The sequence below is a fragment of the Podarcis pityusensis genome (genome assembly GCF_964106645.2).
Source record: "Podarcis pityusensis genome assembly, chromosome: 7".
NCBI classification, from domain to species: domain Eukaryota; kingdom Metazoa; phylum Chordata; class Lepidosauria; order Squamata; family Lacertidae; genus Podarcis; species Podarcis pityusensis.
In genome coordinates, this window is record NC_138031.1 from 86,692,170 (window position 1) to 86,711,662 (window position 19,493).

Consider the following 19,493-nt stretch of genomic DNA (forward strand, 5'->3'; position numbering starts at 1 on the left):
AATAAATACAGTAAATGGACAAAAGTACAAGGATTCACAAAATGTTTAGGGGTATGCGTACCCCTGCATCTCCCCAGAAAAAAAGCACCAGATGTGGAATTTTTAAACTTTTTGAAATGGTCGTCAATGAAAAAATGTCAATGCAATCCATTCATATTATTTCTCTGGTAGCAGTGAAGAAGAAGAGTTTGGATTTGATATCCTGCTTTATCACTTCCCTAAGGAGTCTCAAAGCAGCTAACAATTCCCCTTTCCCTTCCTCCCCCACAACAAACAAACAAACAAATGGTGGAAAAGCATTGTGCACCAGAGCAGCTCAGAGATTGAGCATGCTACGTAATGCATTTGAGGTAGAACTGAAGCAGAGAGGTTTACAGCAACACTGTAATGCAATCCAGAATTACACCCGTATAGCAATACCATAGTGAAGAAAACCATCATTATCCAGTCTTCCAGTTGAAACGGTGGCAGGGGCAGCTATAGGCTTTTTGTTGCTGCCAGCATTGAGCTAATCACTCCCTTCTGAAGCCCCACTGCTGTTATGATTAACTATGCAGGCATCTCCTGCACCCCACCCGAAAAAACCCTTTTGTAATTTTTTTTTTTAAAAAGGTATGTAGTTTGGACCATGGTTAAAAACTGCTTTAAAATGCTGTTGCAATGCTGCTGCCATTCACTTGAGTGCTGGTTCAGTATACCACCAAAATCATATTGTTGATGAAGGGGAAAGTGCAAGTGATGCCATATTATGCAAACAAACGTAACGTTAAATAGCTCCCTCCAAAGCTCACCCACCCAGCGATATCCAGCGCCAAGTTGTACAGTGCACAGAAGCCTTGTGCTCGGTTGATAAAAAAAAACAACAAAACTTTCATGTTTTTTCAGTTTTCAGTTACATCTTCTTTTCCATACTATATACAGTTGTACCTTGGGTCCCAAACGCCTTGGTTTTGGCTCCTAAACACTTCAACCCAGAAGTGATTGTTCTGGTTTCCGAACGTTTTTTTGGAACCCAAATGTCTGGCAGGGCTTCCAGAGTTTCCAATTGGCTGCAGAAGCTTCTTGCAGCCAATCAGAAGCCGTGCTTTGGTTTCCGAATGTTTTGGAAGTCAAACAGACTTCCAGAACGGATTCTGTTCGACTTCCTGTACAATAAATCTATTTGACTTCCCACCCAGCGTTTCATGACACTTCATGATACATCTCATTTGGCTGCATATACATTAGATCCTTCACCCAATTTTCCACACCCTCTTAGCTTTCATATTGTCAGCTGTTGGTCACAAAGTACCCCCTACCTGGAATTTATGTGCTCAATTGACTTTCATGCAGTTCCAAATGAACTTTTTAATCACACTACCAGTGGGACAAGGTAAGTCTAAATTTGCTTCACCTTTGCACTAGAAGAGAGAAAATGAAAATGAAGTTTGTGTAGGGATTTGATAAAGGGGGATACGTTATCCCTATAAGCAGCCTCTTGTGTCCTTCAAGGATGTGTTTTCTCACACCACAGCTCTGAATCGGTGGTGCTTCAAATCCCACAGAAATTGATCTTTTTGCCTCAACTTCTTTGAAATGAATGTACTTCCATTCCATTATACTCTTCCATATCCAAACTTCTAGTGTTTGCCTTTGTACAAAAGCCCTAGAATGAGGAAGCAGCCAGTGTGCTTCAGCCTTTCTTTTCCATGACCAAATGAACAAATTTTTAAAGAAATTCTTTCCAGTAGCACCTTAGAGACCAATTAAGTTTGTTACTAGTATGAGCTTTTGTGTGCATGCCCATGAAAGCTCATACCAATAACTAACTTAGTTGGTCTCTAAGGTGCTACTGGGAGGAATTTATTTATTTTGTTTCGACTACAGCAGACCAACACAGCTACCTACCTGTAACTAGATTTTTTTAAGAGACTTTGTTGACCAAGTGAAACCATGGCTCATCTCCCGCCACCACTTTCCCACCGATTGCCAAGAGTGGCACAGGCACCCAAGCACCTGTATTATCTGTCATGTATGCCAGCCCAAAAGCCCAACTGTTTGTTGAAGAAGATGCTGAGAACATCCAATAACTATGGAATGTCAAGGGTGTTAAAGGAAAAGTCAAGAGGAAGAGGGAACTGGCCTGATTGATTACTTGCCAGTTTGAGTTTCTAACCCTAATATGGTTACTTATAATAGAAGCCAGATGAGTATCTCAACTGTGTGGTTAAAAGACCAAATTTATTCTGCAGTTTTCCACACCAATGCCTGGTATATGGTTTTAAGTTATGTAAATATTATTCAAATAGAGCTGATTTATGTAACATTTATAAAAGTACAGTGGTACCTCTGGTTGCGAACGGGATCCGTTCCAGAGGCCCGCTCACAACATGAATAGAACACAACCCGCAGTGGCGCGTCTGTGCACACGTGGGTTGCGATTCACCGCTTCTGCGCATGCACATGATTTCATTTTGCACGTCTGTGCGAGTGGCAAAACCCGGAAGTAACCCTTTCTGGTACTTCTGGGTTGCCGTGGGACGCAACCTGAAAAAACGTAACATGAGGTATGACTGTAACAGAAGTACACACAATCCCTGTTGTATCTGATCAAGACATGCTAGTTAGTATATAAAATTGCTGTTAACCTGCTGTTTACCTCCCTGTCATGTTATTTTTGGGAAATTATTATTTTTAATTAAACTGTATCCAAATGTTTCCTTTTCTTCTCTGCAATCAGTTAGTATTCTTATAAACACTCCCCTAGAGACATTAATGAGCTGAGAGTGAGGAGAAAAACGTAAAGACACTGCAGAACATTATTGATTGACATCATATTCTAACGATCAACTCAAGAAAGGCTTGCCGTAATGCTTTTAATAGAATGAAGAAATCATTACTTTCCAAAAGCAAATACACCCCCCCACTCCATCATACTATTCAAGGAAAGTGTAACTGCATTACTGTTTACAAGAAAAGAAAAAGATCAAAAGGTTTGTAATACAGACATCAATAAGAGATTTTATTGCACCTAAAAGGATTACAAGCCACAAAAACCTAAAGTACAGGCTCCCAGCAAACAGGCACCAGTGCTGCCAATACAGGACAAGGAGATGTGGCAAGAAGGTTCCTCAGCAGACTCAGCAGTTGCCCTTTGTGCTTATATGCCCAAGACATGATTCTGAGAGCTTTGCTCCAGAGCAAGAAGAAGATCTAAACACTTCCATCAAAGCCCCATCTCCAATACAGCTGAAGGGGCCGGGCGTTCACGGTAACTTCAATATTTTGGTCTCTTCACCTCAACCCTGAAAATACAGACATTTTATGAGACACATAATACAGAAGAGTCCAATACAGAATACAGCTTGCAGGAAGTAAAATTTACAATCAGTGGGACTTCAGCACTAATTCAACTCTTTCAGGCTTGTACTTAAATCTTCAGAGTTGCACTCCATCACAGAAGCAGACATGCTCACTAATGCGAAGAATCTGCACTGTGCGCAGTAACACATATCACCTTTTCAAGCCATGAAAACAAAATATGGCCTTGCATAACCTCAGAGATGGTAACATGCAAAGTTACTAAAACATACAAAAGAATCCTTCTGGCAAGTGCCTTTTCCTTCACAGCTAACAAGTACTGCAGAGACAAGGCTTCTGCTAGAATGCAGTTACAAGCAGAGCATCAGAACTAAAGGACCAGAGAAGAGCTTCAGCCTTTGTACAATGCTGACATGGTGAAGACTGAATGGGCAGGTAATTTCAGTGGGATTGTGATCTATCGGCACCTGCATATTGCCAGCAATAAAACCGTAAAGGGGTGGATGAAATAGCAGATAAATTGCATGGGCAAAACTCTACAGAGTACAGAGATGACAGAATAAAGGTGAGGCCCTATTTCAGTTTTATGTGCACCCCATAGTTAATGAATCATAGTTGGGGGTCTGGACAATTGGACTTATGAAAGGTGTAATTTGGCCTCACTTTTTAGGAACGTGAAAAAAAATGCATGGGTCAGAGCAAAAACCTTCAAGGCGAATATTCCTCAGTTCATACATGCTGAACCCTCACCCCCTGGATCACAAGACCACCAAAACTAAGTCACAGCACTCTGTTGAAGACCCATAAGGGCAAGTGCACAGCAGGGAGTGGACTCTAGGAGTAGCACTCATACAGCAACAGATTCTCAAGTAAAAGCATTTCTACTAACCCATCAGCCTCCAACTTCTTCCTTTTCTCGATGATCTGCAGAGAAGTTAAAATCAATGCATTACAATTACTGTATTATGTATACAGGGTTGTATCCAAGGACATAATTAAGTTTGCGCAAGGACTTCCACTTGCACAACAAAACTCCCCCCCCCCCCACATGCCTCTCAGATCTGTTCAGTAGCGGGTTTGGGGGCAGCACTGGCACAGGGCAGTTCCACTGCACAAACCAAACCACTTCATTACATACAACCCACAACTTTTAAAGCTTCCTATGTTAGGAAGGTACTAAGGTTTAGCAAAGGAGCATGCAACAACACGTAACAGAAAACAACTGATTTCTAGCAGGCTAGATAAGCATTTGATCTGTTACACAAGGGAAAGCACAGGAACAGTCTACAAGTTCTATAGGAGGAGGCATTGTTTTCCTTGCTGAGCTTCTCAGCGATAGAATAAACAGGACCATAGAACAACTTGGGAATACTGAAGACCAATACACAAAGACGGAGAAAATATATGCATGTGACTGAGTAAGCTGGCCAAAGATCCATTCTCCTCTTAATCTTAAAATAAACTCAGGAAAGTGTCAGTAGTACTCTGAATAAAGTTCTGAAAAAACTGCACATTAAGATGGGAAAAGGGAATATAACTAAAGAGTCATTCTGCTCAAAATGCTCACCGCACTGATCTTTTTCCACTGCCGATCCAACTCTGCTTTGTCATTGGTCTCCTTGAAACGACGTGTCTTACGGCCTTCAGACATCTTAATTCCATACTGGAAAGCCGCTCTAGGATAAAACAGCAAAAACTCTAAAATGGAGGTAAAATTCCTTCAGCAGGAAGGCTAGGTTCAAAAAAGCCTTCCCATGGTCTAAATATACATTCCCACCAATGTTACAGGAAGCAGCTGACTTGTAGGGTTCTCCCAAAAGGCTAAAATGTTGGACCCACCATAACCCACTGCTTCTGCTTCTCCCATTCTTACCCTCAGGACAAGTGGCAAACTTACTTGGGCAGAGCCTCTTTGTTATTCATGTACTCGCTATATTCTTCTTGTGTGTCAAAGTCCCAGCGACCAAGGGGTCCCTTTTTATTTCCCTTGAGGAGAGAGGAAAAAAATATAAACTTAATGTATCCGTGTAGGAGAACCATATTTCTGCAGGCCTCCATAAGAAACAGCAACCCAAAATTGCACTGGACTCCCCACAACTATCATGCCAAAGAGGAACGTTTAAGACCACTTTGACCCTTGCTATAAGAGTTTTCTACTTGCAAGGAGGTTGGTTGTTATATTGAGGAGCACCTGGGGTGGGGGCAGGATTAATCCCACACACGCAGCCTGAAGCAGTAGAATCAAATCTACACACTTCATTCTGCCACAAGCCAGGCCAGAGTGTGAGGAGCTGCCACCACACAGTCCAATGGGAAATGAGAGTCATGTGAAATCTTAGGCAATCTACACTTTAGGAGATATCACAACTAATAATATTCCCCCCAAATATCAGCCCCACCCCGAAGTAGAAATGCTTATCTTGAAGCTAACCAATTGACAGTTTACCTGATCCATTTTGCTGTAGTCTACTTCTTCATCACTATCCACAGCCATGTCATCCATGCTAAAAAGAAAAGGGATACAATTGGAAGCTCTTATTTATACTTGCAGCCCCAAGTCTGGATAATTCCAAGTTTCACCAATTTGCAAAGACTCCAGATAAATATAATTAGCTTGCCAGTGAAGAGGAGTACTTAATTACAAATACTGCAAACAGCTGCCCTTAATACTGTCCACTAAATATTAGGGTAAAGCAAGAAATATCTTGCTTGGCTTCATGTGGTTCCCCAGAGCCCACATCCCATTTCGAGGAATACTTACGTTGCAGGGTAGCATTCAGCATAGCTGTTTGACATCCCAAAGAAGTCGCCCAATTGCTTTTTGTCTTCAGGCTTTTTTAATGTGCCCAAAGTTAAGGGAAAATATAATACAGGCATATCTAGGGTCAGAAAGCATCTGACATAGGAAAGTGTTGTCACCCAAAGTAATTGGGGAGTTTAGATCGATATGAGATGACATGAGAATAGAAAAGCAGTCCTTAAGAGTCAACCAAGTCCCTCATTTCTCCTTAGCAAGCCAAGGAGTTAATGGCCCCAAAATTTGATGGTAAGAGATGGACCCTCCCCACTTATTGCTCCAATTCTCCATCTATAGCAGCTACTTCTTTATGGACACCAGCAGCACATGAGGCAAGTTACAGGTATTTGGAAATACCTTTTCCCTACACTTGTTTGTCTCACAGTGGTAATTAAAACACTCTACCGTATTAGTTCAAGGCAAGGAAATCTTCCCATCCCATCTTGCTCTCAGAAGCCAATAGCCAGCAGCTTCTTGGTCACTTGAAACACATGGATCTCAAAAAGGAAAGATGGGGAAAGCATCGCCTATGAACAACAACTGAATACTTAAAACGAAATGCTTCTGCCTAAAGGACCAGTGTCTTCTGGAGCTTTCCCAACTACACAAGAGGAAAATAACACCTTCAAATGAAGGTCTGAGCCTGGAGCGAGAGACAATTTTCTATAAAAGAGGCTAGTAAAGATAAATAAAACAGGCAACTGTAGCCATTTGCACCCAGTACCAGCACACATTTGTATATGCATATAAAAAGGATATGATTCTGGCCCTTCCCAGCCACCTGCTCCAGCAAACTTCTCATTGATTGATTTAATCAACTCTTTGGCTGAGCCAGGTCCTGGAAACAGTTTCATAAGGTTAAGAAGAAGCATACCTTTGGTTCAAAAGAACCTTTTATTTTAATGTATGAAATGTATAAAATTGTGAAAAACCAATTAAAGAAGCATACCTTTGTCGATATCAATAGGCTAAGGAGGAAAGAAAGAGCACATTACTCTAACATGGCAACTAAAAAGCAAGATGAACATCAGTCTTTTGCTGGGAGCAGGGTGAAGTGGTGCTGTTAAGTGCAAATTCTTCTCCATACACAGTATACTGCCTTCTCCCTTGCCAAAATATTCATCCTGAGCCCAGACTGGAAAATCTGCACCATTTAACACATAGTCTCAACTTATTTAAAACAAATCACCAGTATCAAATTATCCCTACCTCTAGGTGGATTTTATACCCATTTTATCCCAGTAGTGGTTGGGTGCCAGGCAGAAACATTCCTCTTCTTCCAGCTGATTAAACCATCTATGGCCTTTTAAATGTGGGTGGTTGTTTTTTGTTTGTTACTATGTTGTGTATTTTTGTGTTTTTATATTGTAACCAGCCCTGTGACCCTTGGAGGAAGGGCAGTATAGAAAGTTTTCATGGCCAAAGTACTGTCTGCTCACCTCATCATCAGCTTTGGGTTTCTCAAAGTAGCTGTGCCTCTTCTTCTCCTCCTCACGTTCACGCTCTCTCTCTCGGTCGCGCTCACGATCTCTCTCATGTTCCCTGTCTCGCTCTCTCTCTCTTTCCCGCTCTCGGTCCCGTTCTCTGTACCTCTCACGCTCCTTTTCTCGTGGCACTTTTGCCGCAGACGGCACATAATCACCAATGTCCTCAAAAATACTTTTTGCCAAAAAGATAAAAAGGCATGAAACATAAATATACACTAGCCTCAAAAACAGTAGAACATTTCTTACAGGCTCCTTGAACAAATTACTCCATCAATCAATCCTGCTACCAATCTGATGGATCCTAAGGTGGCTTCTTCTTGCTAAAATATTACTGTTTCCTGCGCTCTGGGAGGGTGATAAGCCAAAATTAGCCCACTTTCTAATAGACAAACTCCGGCCCTCCAGATGTTTAAGACTACAATTCCCATCATCCCTCCCAAGGTCTGCTGGAGGAGCTTTCAAGACCTCTCATTTCAACCAAGTAAGAGCTTCTTGTCAAGGTTGCCAAATGCAATTAAAAGGAGTCTTGCTAAAACCCTGGAGGATAATCCACCCAGCAAAGAAGGTAGCTTACTTACCTCATATCTGCTTCTGGAGGTTTCTTTTCATCTAGTTTTCCTACAAACAGAGAGAAGTCAGAATAAACCTACTTCTGTATTCATGTTATCTGTTTCATCTTTGTTGTCTTAGGAGAGGATAATGAAAACACTACACTGCAGATATATGTGGCATCTGTGCATTGTGGCATGTGAAACTACATGCTTGACAGTTGAGATCACTCAGCTTGTGCCTCTTCACCTCTCGAAGATGCAAGAAGATGAAGATTAAGTACAGATCACCCTAATTTCTCCCATTTTAAGTGGTTTCCTCAACTAGGAACTCACCCCTGCTGGGTAAAAAACAACAACACTAGCATCAGAATTCTGATAAGCAAAACTATGGTGTCTCTCTGCCATTTGTTTAATTTGTACAAATTTTAATGACACTTTCCCTTCAATGCCCCTTGTGCTTATGGGAAAAGATCCCGTCAGATCCATACATCCTGTCAGATCCCAAAATACAAGGCCCACCTTTGTCTTTCTTCTTCAACTTTTTGTTACGAGTGCCTTGCCTCAAGTAGGAAAGAATCTGGGTCAGTTTACTGATAACGATGTCATTTGTAGTCAGTGTTGTTTGGGCCTAGAAGGAAAGTCAAAGCTATCAGACCCCAATAGATAATGTGTGCCTCATCATACACACAACAAGAGAAGCACCTGCTCATTCAGAGAAAGCATTCATAATTTATACCTCCATGGTAGGGCAATCTGCCTTGCTTCGGATCAAGGTGGTAGGGATATCTGTGTCTGCATATTCATCATCAAGATCCACCACATACGCCATCCTCCCTGGCAGGAAGAGCTCATTTCGCTCATATGCCTTGCTCTTGAACAGCATTCGGTAGATGTTTCGACCTAGGAAGGATGGGGATTTGGTGACACTAGAATATTTCAGGTACTTGCTCATGGTACCGTGATAATCACAACATTGCAACCAAGCTTCATAGAATATATATGAACATGCCTACCCAAACGAGTCTTGAATTCAATTTTGTTTTCTGGATCTTCATCTTTTCTAAAGGAGAAACAAAATGAATAGATGTAATATGCCTCTTCTCTAGACTACATTCTCTGTTAAGCTAGAACAGGCATAGGCAAAATCCGGGCCTCCAGATGTTTAAGACTACAATTCCCATCATCCCTAGCTAACAGGACCAGTGGTCAGGGATGAAGGGAATTGTAGGCCCAAACATCTGGAGGGCCGGAGTTTGCCTATGCCTGAGCTAGAAAGTCACAAGCCAGAGTTTGTCTTGTTACCACTTACTTGGTTTCTTTTTGGGGCTTCTCCATCAGTTCCTCTTCTTCCTTTTCTTTGCTGGAAATCTCAGCACGCACCTGACCAGAGAGAAATTTTCTTCAAAATGCTAGCCCCAAAACCCAACAAATTGGAAAAGGTTTGGATGCCCTTTTTCTTACACGTTGGCAAAGGAATGTATGTTGCCTGTGTGGCAGTATCAATTGCTGATCTACACAGAATATATGAACCTGAAGTTATTTGTATGAGACTGTGTCATGAGACTGTGTGTTATGTTACTCCTGGTTTTGTTACTAATTTTGGGTGATTTTTATCTCACCATGTGTGCTCTGTATACAATGTATGTTGGAAAACTCAATGAAGCCTTTAAAAAATGCTACTCTAAACTATAAATAATTTATAAACAATATTGAAAACTGAAAAACAAATCAACAGTATTTGTTTGTTTGTTTGTTTATAATAGCCTTAATCTCTTCAGGAAGAGATAAATTACCAGAACAAGGTGGAGGCTGAATAAAGTCAAATTTCCCCCACCTGTTGCTTTATTCGCATCTGAAAAATACAGTCAGTGGCCATTCAGATAGAGGAAGCACTAGGTGACCACATATATGAAGTAGTTTATCTTATGCAGTTATAGGCCAACTGCATAACTTAACAACCAACAACAATCTCTTAACAACCAAATCTCGAGCAGCTGATAAAACACACTGAAGATTTATGAAAGACGTTCTTCAAAAAAAGCATTGCAGAAAATTAATTAGCTCTCAAAGCAGAAAGCATAATCCAGAGTTATTCCAAAATTCCAGACAAGTTTAATACTACATAGATTATTATCATAGTGTTCTTGATCAAACAGAAGTAAAAAATCCTTAAAGGGACAGATATTACATATCAAATAAGGAATGGTGGCAAAGGGAATAGCAATTTAGCTATCAACAACATACATTATTGGAGATCTCACTGAACACATGGGGAAGAGGTTCTCCAACATGAGAATTGCTGATTTACTATTGATTGTATCATCTGGCTTACCTTCTGTAGCAAAGCAAAATCCAGACCCTTCACCAAGTGAGTGTGCTCCATGTCACCACCCAAGAATTTGGACTCCTGAATCAACTGCCGCCTCTTTTCTGCAGCTGATTTGTCCCTAATGCAATAAAAAGAACTCCATGACATCAGAGCCACATTGTATTGCAAAGCAGAAAGGCAAAAACAGTGACTGCACTCACGCTTCTGCAGTGGGTCCCACTGCCCTGTAGTTAGCAGTTGTGCTGATCAGCTCCGTTTCCTCGTAGTCCTTGTTGACACCATCTCTTCTCTCCTTTGCACGGTCCCTGTATTTCTCAGCCAGCTCCCTCTCTCGCTCAATCTCTTGTTGGCGAAGCTTTGCATAGTAGCTGGCGTGAGAAAGACAAACCGATTATCACTGAAATATTCAGACCATGGTATTATAAGAGAATTCCCAGTTCTCTTAACAGCTTCAGAGATAATAGCTAGAATAATGAAGGCTTGTCTCTGGCATCTCCAGTTAAATGCCTTTTTCTGGATCCTGCCTCCCTGAAGTGATGAGCTACCCATGGCTACAGGCTTTGTAGACATGTCACCAACACTTCATGCTCAATGATTTCAAAGGCCACAGAAAGATCTAATAAGATCAAGAGGATAAGCAATACCCCACCAAGCTCTAAGTGAATCATTGACTGAAGTCACAAGTGTAATCTCAGAACTACAACAAGGGTAAAAGTCAAGATGGCAGAAGCACTGAAAACTAAGTTTCCAGGTGTTTCTGAAGATGTCCATTACCACCACTATACAGAAGGTAATTCAATGGGGATAAATAAGGCACAATATTTCTTTTAAGGTCAACTAATCACTGGGTATCCCTCTCTTAGCAAGAAGGCAGCCAAGAGCCCAACTTTTTCTGGCAGGGTTTTTTTTTAAGGATTTTTCCTCCACATTAAGGAAACATCAGGGCCTTAGGAAAGCTTTGGATCAAAATCTCTCAATTTACCTTTTCTTTTTTCTCCTCCGAGCAGCTGGATCTTCATCTTCATTGTACTCTCTTGGCATCCTAAACAGGACAAAAAAATTGTGCTCACAGAATGCCCAACTTTGAGAGTGTGCTAGGAACATTTCATGCCATTTAATAAAACAACTAGCTCAGTCAAAGGAAGCCAAAGGTGACCATGAAAGCCTTCCGAGTAAGTTTTGAAGATGCTTTAAGATGTGCATATAGATTTTGAGAGCTAGGTAGCATACTGGCAAAACCTAGGAGCTGCAAAATCCCCAAAACAAATTTTGCCCCAGTCATATATGGTAGCGTTCTCTCAGTCTCTGCCCATCTCATTAACAATTTAGGATAATACTATCTTATCTCTCATTGCTGTAAGGACTGATATAATGTATGTGAAATGCTTTGAACACTCAAAAGCAGGGGTAGCCAACTTGATGCCCTCTTGGTAGCCAACTCCCATCAGCCCTAACCAACATGGCCAATGATTAGGGTGATGAGAGTTATAATCCAGCAACATCCAGAGGGCACTAAAAACAATACTGCTGCTCTAAAGTGTTATATTACTGCCAAGCATGATCACTATTGTTTTAAGATCAAAGTATTAGCCTCATTAGATACCTAATTCTGAATTTAGTTTCTTTCTATTTTGTGCCCAAATTATACAGAATACACAAGCTTATGCCAAAACTAAGTACTGAATAAATATGCACCAGCTGACCAGGGGTGGGCAGGGGACAGGGAGAAAGACATCAACAAAGTTTTCTTAAGTAGCACAGAAATTGCATGCTTACTCATGATGGCGAGATTTGGAAGGTGGTGCAGATGTTGGAGCTGCTCGTGGGGTCATAAGAAGTTTTCGGAAGTCTTCATTGGTCAGTTTAGATCTAGAATAAAAACAATTGTGATTTACTGCCAAAAAAACCCCACAATACATTATCCTGCCTTCAACAAATTATGGTAAAAGATTTACTGAAGGACAAAAACTTTCCAAATTCCATTTTATGATACCAAATCGTCAACATGCTTGTATGGACTGAAAAACATCTGCAAGCAAAACAAAAACTAAAAACAGGCATCCATTGGCTAGGCAAACTAAGGCCCGGGGGCCGGATCCGGCCCAATCGCCTTCTCAATCCAGCCTGTGGACAGTCTGGGAATCAGCTTATTTTTACATGAGTAGAATGTGTCCTTTTATGTAAAATGCATCTCTGGATTATTTGTGGGGGATAGGAATTCATTCATATCTTTTTTTCAAAATATAGCGTGGCCCCCCACAAGGTCTGAGGGACAGTGGACCAGCCCCCTGCTAATAAAGTTTGCTGACCCCTGGCTATCCTGTCCTCCTCCACTGGTTGAATAAGGAAAATTAGCTGATGGATGGCAAGACAGTGGTGGGTGCAAGGACACACAACAAAAAATGCATTAGGGCCACTGCAGGACACACTATTGTTCCACCACGACTTGGTAGTTGTAATGAACTACCCATGATTCCCTCATCTACACTGGCTAGAATTCCACTTATCCAGTTCTTTTGGTACTTTGCAGTAGTAGTGGCATGAATCCAGAACTTTTCAGTAGTCTTGATAGCTGGGCTCATGGTTGCCAAGACCCCTTATCCCAAACGACATGCTGCATCTCTGTATGATGCTATGGACAATCCCCTGATCCCACCTCCAGTTTCAAGTTCAGGACTGTCCATGTGGTTGCCTTGGGCTTCACTATCCCAGCACAACTGGTAGGATAATCCCACCCCTCCCCAGCTCTAAGGTAGAAAAGAGAAGGATGGGCAATCCTTGAATCACCCTTGCTGGAAGCCAGTAATACATTCACCACAGTGAGTAGTTTAGTGACACTTGGACAGCAGCAATGGTAAAAACAGGACGCTTGAACCAACACAAAACATAACGAAAAGGTTCTACTCACTGGTGAAAGGAATGAGAATCATCCACCTCATGGCCATCTGGGGCCAGAGGATTAGAGAACGGCTCACCTAGAAAGAAGAAAAAGAAGTGATTTCAAGCCAATGCGATACACATGCTGCGCTGCCAAACATGTAAACACACCATTTGCACAGATTATTACAGGGTTTTCATTCAGAAATGAAACCAGCCAGAGAAAAAGAAACAAACAAACAATGAAGATGTAACTTCAGTGTGTCTGAGAGACCGCACATTTGCAGCTCTGCAATGAGTTTGTGACCAGCTGCTATCTCTGCTGCAAGGAAGCAACTGGAGACAAAGTTAGCAAAGAGCAGGAGGCTCTAACAGCAGGGGTGAGGAACCTACACACACAGTGTTGTTGAACTACAATTTCCATCAGCCCCAGCAAATGTGGCTAACGGCAAGATAAAAATGGGAGTTGTAGTACATCAGTGCCTGGAGGGCTGCAGCGTTTCCCCCACAGCTGCTCTGGATTGCCACTGCCTACCCAAGTTAGGATCGCCCCCTTCCTTCCCAGACACCCCGCAGATTAAGCCCCAGGCAATGTGCCACAGGCGCAACTAAATTCATTTATCTATGTACCGGTATTTCAAGAAAATGTAAAACACCACAAAACCCTCAGAGCGGTTTAACACAAAGGTGAGGCGATAAAATCGAGAAAGATTCACAACCCCACATTGAAACGTGGGAAGGTTGAGCGCGGCTGTTTTCGGCAGGCGCCCCAAAGGGGGACACGGCCAAGGCGCCGGCCTGGTCTCAAGCGGCAGGGAGTTCCGAAGCGCCGGATCCACGGCCGCGCTCTTCCGGGGGCGCAGCGGGCCTGACGGGGCGCCGGCAACTCGCGCCGATTCCGGGGGGGGGGGGCGTGAGGGGGCGAGGCGGCGGCCGAGAAGAAGACGGAAACTCTCTCTCAGACGCGGCCGGGCCTCAGCGGGCAACTCTATCCCCCCCCTCCCCACGGAGAAACACGGCCCGCCCCCCGCCCCCTCCGGAGACACTCACTCTCCCGCTCCGGCATCTTCGCTCTTGCCTTCGCCGCCGGTCTGGGCCTGAGGTAAAAAGAAACACAACAACAACAACGCAGCGAAACCCCTTCGCTTTTCCCACAAGGCACCGCGCGGCGGAAGGAGGCGGCGGAAGGGGCACAGCCTGTGACCCACAACGCCCTGCGCGGAGACCGAGAATATAGAGAGACATAATATTATAAACCTGTCTGTCATTTGCCTCAATAGCAAAATTCCGGGTTTACTTGGGAAGCCACGTACAGTATTTATTATTATTATTATTACTCCCCTGGCATGGGGTTGGGGCGTGAAAATTGACGCTGGAAATCCACCCGGGAATGTAGCATGTTTACCAAGAAGATAAGCAGTTCCTATTTCTTCTGACTTGGGCTTTATTTCATGTGGTCACCTATCACCCCCAACACAAACACTCACTCCCCCCCCCAAAAAAATAGCCTTGCCAGTCTTAATTGACTGATATGCATTTAGACTCGAGCATGAAATCTTGAGTTTCCAATGGGTTGGATCGGTCTCTAGTCAGCCCCAGGGAGAGAGGCGTCGGGCGGGGGTAGAATTAGAAGTACCCGCATTGCACCTTTGGTGTATCACTCTATTAATTAAGTCTATGGTTCGGTGCCCCCATTGACTGATGGAGTAATTGGTTGATTTACCCACAATACCGCGCGACTCCCCAGAATAACTTTGCATAGCCGCGCCCGTCGCCTTGTGCTGATTGGCCGCGAAGACGACAAGAATAAATCAACGGGACGCGCCGATTGGCCAGCAGGTGGCGCTTCGGGGAGCGGGGGAACCCCAAGTGCCAAGATGGCGGCCTCCTCAGCTGCGCGGGTCGTTCAGGGCGGCCTCTCTCGGAACCTCAAGGAGCTCCGCATCCACCTCTGCCAGCGCTCGCCGGCCAGCCAGGGGGTCAGGTACGCCAGGCGAGGGGAGGCCTTTCCCTAATTTTTTTTTAAAGTTTGCAGCTTGGTAGGTCGTGGGGGGTGGGCAGATGCTCAGAGGCAGCTTTATTATAATTTGGCTATCTGCCAATCTCCCATTCCCACCACCCTTCTGAGTAATACCCCTCCCCACCTTCTCACTATATAGAAGGATCTGGCAACTTCTGTTTCAGTTTATCTGAAGAAGTGTGCTTGCACACGAAAGCTCATACCAAGAACTAACTTAGTTGGTCTTAAAGGTGCTACTGGAAGGATTTTTTTATTTTGATTATGGCAGACCAACACGGCTACCTATCTGCAACTTTATTATAATAGTTATTGTTACTGTCATATATTTACTGTGCGAATGTCCCGCTTTTTTCCCTTCCAGGGACTTGAAGCGGCTTAGAGATAAATAAATCTCTAAATAAAAATAGGAAAAGCAATAATTAAAAACAATTAAGTATTCCTAGACTCAGAATTGTTAGCCTCTCTCTGTTTCGCAAGGTGAGGTTTGCTGGTTTGCTTAGGGAATGGGGGGCGCCGGCATGAAGGGCAGTAATATTGGCCGTTAGTTGTCCTTTTGCATGTTCATATCAAACACCTGAAAAAAATCCCAGAACAAGCCATAGTGGACTTGTACTCAAAAAGGAATCATAGAATCATAGTAGGGTTGGAAGGAATCCCGAGGGTCATCTAGCCAACCGCCTGCAATGCAGGAATCTGAACTGGATGCTTTATCTGAGATTCCTGCATTGCAGGGGTTGGACTAGATTGATAGAAATTTGTGTGTGTAATACAATAGAAACAGCAGAGCACCAGCTTTACTACTAGGAATGGACATTGGTTTTGAATCACAAAAGAAAGGTAAAAACCATGTTGACTAATAAGAAAAAAAGCCCAAAAGGCATATTATTTTTATTATTTATTAAATTTGTATACCACCCTTTATATATGGATAACAGGGTAGTTCACAACACAAAAGTAAAAGATAAAAACACAAAATATTTAATAAAACAAGAACAAAAACCATTCAAATAACCCCCACATTTTAAATGATAAAGGATGTTAATCAGCTAATAATAATATTAGAAGCAATACCTTTACAAGGCCAACTCGTCCTTTTGGGGAGGGGGGCGGGAAGAGTAAAAAATGAGGTTCCAATAAATACTCCTATCTTGACAAAGGTGCTGTGGGTGTCTTAACACAGATTATGATAATTTGATTTGGGTGTACAGTGGTACCTCAGGTTAAGTACTTAATTCGTTCCGGAGGTCCGTATTTAACCTGAAACTGTTCTTAACCTGAAGCACCACTTTAGCTAATGGGGCCTCCTGCTGCTGCCGCCGCGCCGCCGGAGCACGATTTCTGTTCTCATCCTGAAGCAAAGTTCTTAACCTGAAGCACTATTTCTGGGTTAGCAGAGTCTGTAACCTGAAGCGTATGAAACCCGAGGTACCACTGTATCCAATAGGTCAACCCACCTTGAATGCTTTATTGTGATAGCAGCTAACCAGCTGAGCAGAGAAGCCACAAAGCCAAGTCTAGTGCTGTTCTAGTTATCGTTTTATATACAGTATATGCCACTGAAAAAGTTGGCTAAAGTTTAAACGCATCTGGTATCCTCAGGATATACTGAACATTACTGGATTATATTAACCTCTTTTAGGCTACTGGGAAAATTGTAGGAAAAAAGTGATATACAGTCAAACCTTGGTTCCTGAATGGCTCCGTTTTCAAACATTTTGGCTCCCAAAGCCGAAAACCTAAAAGTAAACGCTCCAGTTTTCAAACTTTTTTGGAAGCTGAACGTCCGATGAGGCTTCCGCTTGAGTGCAGGATGCTTTTGCAACCAATCGGAAGCCGCGCCTCGGTTGTTGAACATTTCAGAAGCTGAACAAGCTTCCAGAACAGATTACGTTCAACAACTGAGGTTTGACTGTACTAGTCATATTGTTTTCTTCACACCTTGCTGAGCTTTAGCTCAGTTTTTTAAACTCTGTTCATGGGAAACTGGGTTTTAAAGAAATTTGTAATGTTGGACAAGCTGCTCTGAAATACAGTGTACTTACCACTACAACTCTGGAATTTTGTTGGATGTGTTTGGAGCACACCCAGTTGTTTCAAAAATGGCAAGACCCCTAGAACATGTCCCCAAAACCCTGTGCTCCAGATAAATATAGGAAATATTCTCTGAATGTTTGGCACTTGAAAGCCACTATCTGTATCCTACTGACTTTTCATGAAAGTGTAGAAGACCCTCAGCCTAATGCATGCTGGTGTGTTTGCTTCTTCTTTGCAGAGATTTCATTAAACAACATTATGTGACTTTAAAGAAAGCAAATCCAGATTTCCCTATCCTGATCAGAGAGTGCTCAGATGTGCAACCCAAGCTCTGGGCTAGATATGGTGAGTTTGGCAGGGGGGGTGTATGTTACAAGTTTGCTATACAATTAGGTAGAAATAATATGTTAGGTAGTTCAAATATTAGCCTTTCCTTGAGGAATAAAGCTTTTCAGCCCTGCCTGGATTTTTATTGTTGAAGGCCACTAGCAAATACTTCTCGGACAACTCCAGCCCTGTAGGCCACTTGCACTTTCTCCCCACAACTGCTCTAAATCTGCTCTATAATGTTTTCTCTCCTAAACAAATAGATTGTGCTGGAAAACATTTCCATTGACAGACAACAGAAACCTTGGCAGTTTTTTCAAATGTTGGCTAGTAGCTTACATGAAGAGCTGACACTCTCTTCTGATAGAAATATGTGTCCCCAGGGTGCTTTCCCCCCTGGGATTACCTTTTAGAATTTTTAAACAAGAAGTGTTTTTTAAAAATCGAGTTAGAATTTTTTTGTTCACGAGAGCTGCTTTTGTTGGACAAGGAAATTGCTGCATCTCTGTAATGCAGAAGGGATCAAGAGAAAAATGGATAAACTTAAGACAAGAGAGTGGATAGAAATGGTCTGTGGCTGCCAGAGAGGAAACTTAATTGAGCACATGGCCTATGGCAAATAATGAATTATCTCCCTCTCCGCCCCCCCGCCCCCCACCCAAGGGCTCTTGTTTCAACACTTATCCCACTCATTTTCTTCCAAAATAGGTACTTAAGTTTAGGAGCTGCTGAAAAAATTCAACAGCTTTAAAGTTTTAAAGTAAACTTAGCTAGTCTTGACTTGATTAAGGCTCAGGCCCCTGACTTAATATTTCTGATAACTGGCACCATGAGGCCTCTTTACTAGTACTTTGCCAGGTACATCTAAATAGAGAATAGTGGCATGGAATCATATGCTTTAACTGACATAGAGTCAGTCCTACAGCAGACTAGAGTTCCCAATAGCTAAAGTAGCTGAGGACTGAGGTGATAGTGAAAACCTTTCTTCTAGCTTTATCTGATGTGGCAGCTTTGATGTCAACTGGGTAGTCCACAAAGTGGGGGAGCTAAGGATGGACCTGCTGGCCAAATCCTGTTCCCCACCCCTGAAGCAGAAGTGAATGTCGGCTCTTCTGAAAAGCATTTGTTTTGCTAGTGCATCCAAAAGCAATTCAGGTTATACGTGGAACACATCCCCCTTGGGCACTGCATTTCAGTTTTTAATGTAGTAGCTTCCTGAAAGTAGAAATCCCTGTATCATGCATTGTCTGTGCAGGGCGTTTTGTTTCCTAACACTGCTTGTCAGTGAAATTGTAGGAAAGTGAGGCTGCTATGTGTATGCATTTCCTGAGTTTTATTGCTGTACCTACATTTACATCTGTGTATAGTAAAGCAGAGCATGTCTAAAGGGAGCTGTTAGCAGTGTAGGTTGCAAACACATGGTGGCTCAATCAAAGTGTCTGAAATCATTTCTTCAAATGAAAACAGTCCATGGTATATGCCTTTCACCCAACTTTTGTGTTTTCCTCAGCGTTTGGCAGAGAGAAGAGTGTACCACTGAATAACCTAAACATGGACCAAGTTGCCAAAGCCTTGGAGAATGTTGTTAACAGCAAAGCATAAGGAAAACAAATGGCAACTGAATTTGAGTCTAATTCCAGATGTAGATCACTTCTATGTGTAACTTGCATAAAAAAGAATTCAACTTAGAAAATAAAGCTTAAGTATCTTGTTTAAGCCAAGATAGTCCCCTGTAAGTTGATTCTTTTCACTATTGTTAATCTTTGCACAC

General features: G+C 42.5%; 2 protein-coding genes across 2 annotated transcripts; one reads left to right on the plus strand and one right to left on the minus strand.

The window, feature by feature from the left end:
- Nucleotides 1-2,973: 2,973 nt before the first annotated feature.
- Nucleotides 2,974-14,534, minus strand: IK (IK cytokine). The gene is made up of 20 exons (XM_081015174.1): nt 14,392-14,534; nt 13,373-13,439; nt 12,241-12,333; nt 11,447-11,506; nt 10,665-10,832; nt 10,468-10,582; nt 9,445-9,515; nt 9,149-9,195; nt 8,872-9,035; nt 8,655-8,763; nt 8,163-8,202; nt 7,537-7,756; nt 7,047-7,065; nt 6,855-6,935; nt 6,062-6,140; nt 5,747-5,804; nt 5,198-5,286; nt 4,868-4,976; nt 4,190-4,224; nt 2,974-3,284 (listed from the first exon to the last, which is right to left on the minus strand). Exons 1-20 carry the CDS (start codon nt 14,405-14,407, stop codon nt 3,257-3,259), a joined length of 1,668 nt encoding a protein of 555 aa, XP_080871300.1. The 5' UTR covers nt 14,408-14,534; the 3' UTR covers nt 2,974-3,256.
- Nucleotides 14,535-15,165: 631 nt separating this feature from the next.
- Nucleotides 15,166-19,443, plus strand: NDUFA2 (NADH:ubiquinone oxidoreductase subunit A2). Its single transcript, XM_081015256.1, has 3 exons — nt 15,166-15,325; nt 17,634-17,740; nt 19,233-19,443. The coding sequence occupies exons 1-3, from the start codon at nt 15,219-15,221 to the stop codon at nt 19,322-19,324; spliced, it is 306 nt and encodes a 101-aa protein (XP_080871382.1). The 5' UTR covers nt 15,166-15,218; the 3' UTR covers nt 19,325-19,443.
- Nucleotides 19,444-19,493: the final 50 nt, after the last annotated feature.

What these genes read in the sequence shown, in the direction of transcription:
- IK (XM_081015174.1), bottom strand. An exon ending in GATTCTCATTCCTTTCACCA is followed by an intron (nt 12,334 to 13,372) that starts GTGAGTAGAACC and finishes TTTTTATTCTAG; the next exon opens with ATCTAAACTGACCAATGAAG. An exon ending in CGGAGGAGAAAAAAGAAAAG is followed by an intron (nt 10,833 to 11,446) that starts GTAAATTGAGAG and finishes TTCTCACGCCAG; the next exon opens with CTACTATGCAAAGCTTCGCC.
- NDUFA2 (XM_081015256.1), top strand. Translation starts at nt 15,219, where the DNA reads ATGGCGGCCTCCTCAGCTGCGCGGGTCGTTCAGGGCGGCCTCTCTCGG. An exon ending in CCGGCCAGCCAGGGGGTCAG is followed by an intron (nt 15,326 to 17,633) that starts GTACGCCAGGCG and finishes TCTTCTTTGCAG; the next exon opens with AGATTTCATTAAACAACATT. An exon ending in CAAGCTCTGGGCTAGATATG is followed by an intron (nt 17,741 to 19,232) that starts GTGAGTTTGGCA and finishes TGTTTTCCTCAG; the next exon opens with CGTTTGGCAGAGAGAAGAGT.